We start from the raw sequence: 6159 nt of genomic DNA, 5'->3' as shown, positions 1-6159 counted from the left end.
GGGGTTGGCTTCTAAGTGTTGGGCATGGCCTTAACGAGGTCATTGTCCAGTAAATGAGGGATTTGATGAGCTTACTGAATGGGGTGGCACTCACAAATGGTAACAATAAACTCAGATGGGTGCATGATAAGGAAGGTATATATTCAATTGCGTCAAGTTATTAAGTGCAAGGTTCGCCATCAGTCATTTGGTTACCAAAGAAGAGTCTATGGGAGAATGGGATACCTCTGAGGTCCTCTTTGTTTGGTTGGCTGGTGTTGCATGGGAAGGTAAAAACTGAATGTTTCTTACAACAATGGAGGTTCAGATTGGCGAGCAGGTGCAATCTATGCAAGAAGAGTGTCGAAAGCATAGAGCATTTGTTTGTAAACTGCAGCTGGTTCGGGGGACTACATGTCAGATATTAGAAGAAAACATTACCAGGCCTGCATGCGAGCCTAGTGACTTGTTGCTCTCTCATTGACATGACGATGAGAAGGGATATGAATGGAGACACTGGCTGTTGGTTTCCTGGAGACAGATCTGGCTGCTCCGAAACGAAGTTATATTTGAAGGCGTCGTTCCGAATTTTCAGGCCATTTAGAGTAGAACCTGTAGGCAAATTTGTGAAGCGTCCATGGCTGCATTCCATTTATAATTTCAGTTTATAATATAACTTGGTGTATTTGTTGTTTGGCATGAAATGCAGTGGGTTCTCTGGCCACCGAATGCACTCTGTATTTTAGCATAACAATATTGTAAATCTGTCAATATGTACATTTTGACAGGAATAAAACATTTGCCTTTTCTCTAAAAAAAAACATACATACATAGGCTAAACCAAAAATAAATACGTAAAACTGATTACTAAAAAAACTATTCAACCTCTATTCAGGCAATATTGAGCAGATTCAAGGTTGAATCACCTGATTTTAAATGGGGCCCGAATCAGCCCTTGGAATGAATTGATATCATGCTGATTTGATGCAAATCAGCCAACCTATCTGATTCACTTCGTACAACACTAATTCTAACTATTCTAACTCTTACAGACCGGGTTGATCTTGGGCCCAACTGTGTTTGGCCGAATTGCACCGAAGGTTCAGAATTTTCTGTTTGCAGTGACCAAACAAACCACTTCAAACACTCTTGTTTACGTTGGGGTCTGCTACTGGTTCTTCATGATGGGGCTGCAAATCAACATCAAGCCCATGATGAAAAGGATGCCCAAGAAGGCAATATTGATTGGAGGGGCAGCCATAGGCGCCCCTGTTGTGCTAGCATACCCCACCTGCTTCATCATCAACAGAATGGTGCCCTCCCACTTGCAGTCTCCAATCAACCCCTTATTCATCACCATGTACTTCTTCCAGACAGCTATCACTATCACAGCGAGCGCCATCATCGATAACAAGCTCCTCGATACAGAGTTCGGCATGGTGGCCTTAACATCTGCGATCTTCACCAGGATCGTCTTGTTACTGCCCTTGAACCTCATTGCCATTACAGTTCGAACAAACAGTGGACCATATTATCCATATTGGCAGCTGCTTTCTGGTAGGCATTTTCCTCCATTCTCAGCTTTACTTTGCTAAGTACTTGGCCGAGTACTGGATCTGATCTCCAATTTTGTCAACACAAAGCATGACTAGATCGGGTTTTAGTAGTATTGAAATCAAGTAGCAGCGGCCCAGACTTTCTCTGGTTCACTAGTCTATTTGGAATCAAAGATTCTTGATACCCTAGGATCTTAGATCATGGGTACTATTGTAGAGTACCTTGGTTATGAGGACTAAGGCCTTCAAACATAGCCTTAGAGATACATATCTGTTCGAGATACATGTATCTTAACTAAAAATGAATATCAGATCTTTATTTTGGGGTATATATTAGATTCGGCATTTGTTTACCTCGGACCTCAACATGTGAGCAATGCCAGATTCAACACACTGATTTGAGACTTGAGGTATTCAAATGCATCGTAAGTGATTATGGTGCACTCTTATGTGTAAGGAACACTGAAGCACTACTTAATTGTATCTTGTGTACACTTGCTTCATGCTTATTTTCCATGTGCACTCTCTTGCTTAGACTAACTAGCATTAGTGCCCTTGCCATTGCCAATGCTTCAATATAGCTTCTCTTTTTGCGCTATTCATCTACACCGCCATCCGTCCATTAATTGAAGCAATCATCCAGCGAACGCCGCATGAAGAAGACATAAAGGAGATCTATGTTTGCATGATATTGGGCTGGGGTTTATTGTCTGGTGCCATTTCAGATATTCTTGTTGGGGAACCATCCATGGGTCCTCTTATTGCTGGGATATTGATACCAGAGAGTGCCCTTTCAACAGCTATCATAAAGAAGCTTGAGGATTTCAACACAATGCTGCTTATGCCACTCTTCTTTCTCATGGTTGGGAATGTGGACATTGCTACCATGTTTAGTGACCCCAGGGGTTGGACTCTGCTGCTTATTGTGTTTGTCAATTATGCTGGGAAGATGGCCACCGTGGCCGGTGTAGCGCGTTTCCTTGGCTTTCAGCCTCGAGAAAGCTTCTTGATGGGTCTCTTGATGTGCAGCAGAGGAGTCATGGACATTCTTTTCTTGGATTGGAGCTCAAAAGGAGGGGTGATTACTATTGCCTCATTGCTATTGTTTTTGTTCTTTTGATCTTTATAATGGGATAGCATTGCTACTCTGGTGGCTAAGGAACTCCCTAGTTGGAACTCATAGGGGAAAATTGTTTTGACCAAATCTGACCTCTTGGATGTGTTCAGCATGGTCAAGATAGTAGGAATCGACCTTAGGATCATAGTTTTTCAATGTAAAAATATGTATTTTGAGGTTTGAAATTTGTGTACATTTTAGGCCGTTGGTTTTCAACCCTTGTAAAATCTGACATATATATACATCAGAAAAACATGATCCAAAGGTCAGTTTCTACTAAACTCAATAAGTAGATCACAATCTTGAGGGTTAGATTTTCAAAAGAACGGAAAATAATAAAATTAAGTATTCTATTTTTTCACTAAGGAGTTCCTTACCAATGAGGGTAGCAGATACTACCCCCTTTATATTCAGAGAACCTTCAGTTTTCTTCTTCATTGCCAAGGTGATCCATTTTCACATGAAACCAAGTGTAACCATGCCCACTATCCTGAATCCCATGAGCCTTTTATCTCATTTGAGAGAGTCTGAGTCAAAAAATTAAGAGGGTTATTCACTACTTCCCTCCTTTAAAACTGTGCATAAAACTTTTATCTCTCCTGACTCATAAAATAAAGAACTCATTTGTGTTTTTCTCTCATTCAGAACTGTGCATGTCTTTCACGACTCCTCGGTGATAAAAGAAATTAAGATCTCATCTTCAATCTTTAGCCCTTGATCAATGAATAATGATAGAGTTTATGCCAACTAGCTTGGTGTATGTAGGTAATGCCTGTAGTTTGACAGCATGGCATTATAGTATTTTACCAGTCTCCCCTAATTAGGAAGGTCGAGCTCTTGGCATGGCATAGCATCTTTTTTTTTTCTTTTTTGAATAATGAAAGTTAATTTTCCCAAATGGATTTTACATAGTTTGTTCCACTAATTTTGTCTTATGATTTGAATTTTCAGTTTAATGGAGCACTTCCAGGAGATTATAGTCTCATGTTAACATTCATTACTTTGACCAACTTCATCATTGGTCCAGCGATGAGCATGGCCCACAAGACCGCTATGTCCCTCTATCACATGAACTGCAGAGATATCCAGAGCCATAGTCCGGACCTCCAACTGCATATCCTGGCATGCCTCCATGACCACCATATCATTCCCAACCTACTGAGCCTAATTGAAGCCACACAAGCCACCTCCAAGTCCCCCATCCACTTATGTGTCCTGCACTTAGTCCACAGCACCACCCGTGATTCAGCCATGATGGGTGCGGGACTGCGGGGCGCCGGGTTTCTTGAAAGCAAGGAAGTGGACCGGGTCAGTGCTACGTTCAAGAACCACCAATGGGGCAGACGGATCCTGTTCCAGCTCCGAACCAAGCTGTCTCCATATTCCACCATGCACAAAGACATATGCATGATGGCCGAGCGCGAGCATGCAGCACTCCTGATCATCCCCTTCCACAAGCAGAGGGTGTTCGGCATGGGAACTGATGTGAGCAATGTGGCATTTAGGAATGTCAACCTCAATGTGCTAGCCAATGCACCGTGCTCAGTGGGGATCCTAGTTGACCGGGGCATAGTTGGGACCCGGACCAATGCTTTTAGGAGCATCGTGGTGCTGTTCTTCGGCGGGGCTGATGATAGGGAGGCTCTTGCTTACGCTATCCGGATGGCAGACCATGAGCGGACCAGCCTAACTGTGGTCCGTTTCATGCCCGACAAACCTGTCCGGTCCACATCACCACTGCCAGCTAGCAGCCAGTGGAACAAGCTAGGGTACAAGACAGATGATGATACTGAGCAGAGGGAGGACCACGATTTCATGGACATGTTCAGAGCCAGGGCTGCTGGAATGGAGTCAATTGTGTACTTGGAGAAGTTGGTGAGTACTGGAGCTGATACAGTGAAGGTGATGCATGAGTTGGACCGGGCCCATGCCCACGATCTCTTCATAGTGGGGAGGCGCCACGTCTCGGCAAGCTCACCGATGACATCTGGGTTGGAGGGCTGGAGCGAGTGCCCCGAACTGGGTCTGATCGGTGACTTGTTGGCGTCGTCGGACTTCAGTGTGCCATGTGTGCTGGTGATGCAGCAGCATGTATGGAGGGATGATTATGAGGATGATGATGATAACTCTAGTAAGTTCAGCTCAGTTGGGAAAACCAATCAGACCTATAAGTATGTGGTGCAGGGTGCAGGGAAGGCTGCTGGTCCAAATGATGGTAGAATGAGCAACATAATGTCTAAAGATAAAGATCATTTTGATGACTGTGGGTGGAATGGGAACTTGCGTGCTGGTTTCTGAAGGCAATTTGGGGGGAGAGGCCTGTTTCATGTGTTTGCTGCCATTTCTTGATGGAAAATGATTGCATGATTTCATGTCACAGTTTGAGTAAAGGATTGACAGTCAACTGCTACCACATGGAGTGGCCTGTAGATTTTGTCCAAACAAAAGTCCATTTTTTTTATGATACGTGAACAGTCTCTATTTTGTAAACATGGCAAGCACAGGATGGTGGCTTATTTTTCGGGTCGGCTCATTTCTCAAACAATCAACTCTAGAAATTGAGAATGGCTAGGAGAGGAGGGCATACAATCATGTCTGAAGCAGATTGGATATGCTTTAGAGACTTGAACAACATCCACAGGGTGAGGCTTCCGAGGGATGAAACTGTTACCTGCAAGGCCGACAGGGAAGGTGAAGGCAAAGAGGGTGTCCCTACAAAGACATCATTGCTACTGATCGAGTCCATGTTATAACACAGTTATACTAGAAGCGACCATTTTGGGCCTTTAATGTGCTCCTACTTGGTGTATAGTGGCCAAGGTTTGGTGCATTTATTTCTCTTCTTGTAACCATTAAAACTTGGAGAGATCAAGGGAGAGGGATTTTGGACCATGAAATGGTCTTGATCTTAAAGTGCAATATTATGGCTTTTGCTTATTACCTGCCTGTGCATGGGGGCTGCGGTTGCTTTATCACAATTGGGGCATGTAAGGCTGGGTGGTCGTGTCCTCAACCCGGAGTTTTACATTGCAGGGAGGCGGGCCCATTAAGTGACCCGGTTCTTAGTGAGGGTTTTCCTTCATAAAAAACATTTTCCCTCTACTGTCACATGCTTAGTTGCTTTGTTGGATGTGTCATACATCTCCTTTCTGGTTCATATCTCGCACTTTGGATGGACTTGTATTAGATCCACATTCTAGTAGAGGGGTGGTTGTTTTGAATGTCCAGGTCTAGGTGTAGGTCTTCCCAGATCCAACTCAATTCAGCTGTTCCCTACATGATTTAAATCATATGGCCCAAAAGTAACAGGACTAGAATATGGATTTGAGTGACAAATGGTCCTTCTAAGTCCACACTATAATGAGCTTTGGAGCATATCACATTTACAGAATAAATTGATAGGTCAACTTGGTGGATCTGGATCCAGCTAGGTGTTCTTACATGCAGCTGGATTCTAAGATAGCACATTTCACTTTCATGGCCTGAACGTTGGAGTCCCTGGGGGTG

At 43.6% G+C, this 6159-nt stretch overlaps 1 protein-coding gene across 1 annotated transcript; it reads left to right on the top strand.

Moving 5' to 3' along the window:
- Nucleotides 1-1163: 1163 nt before the first annotated feature.
- LOC149839827 (cation/H(+) antiporter 15-like) lies at nucleotides 1164-5592 on the top strand. The gene is made up of 3 exons (XM_090004935.1): nucleotides 1164-1536; nucleotides 2117-2613; nucleotides 3604-5592. Exons 1-3 carry the CDS (start codon nucleotides 1164-1166, stop codon nucleotides 4948-4950), a joined length of 2217 nt encoding a protein of 738 aa, XP_089861061.1. The 3' UTR covers nucleotides 4951-5592.
- The last annotated feature ends 567 nt before the right edge of the window (nucleotides 5593-6159 follow it).

This window comes from Nuphar pumila, chromosome 4 (assembly GCF_984573655.1).
Source record: "Nuphar pumila chromosome 4, dmNupPumi1.hap1.1, whole genome shotgun sequence".
Classification (NCBI taxonomy): Eukaryota; Viridiplantae; Streptophyta; class Magnoliopsida; order Nymphaeales; family Nymphaeaceae; genus Nuphar; species Nuphar pumila.
Note: the sequence above shows the minus strand (reverse complement) of the source record. Positions and strands in the feature narration are given on the sequence as shown.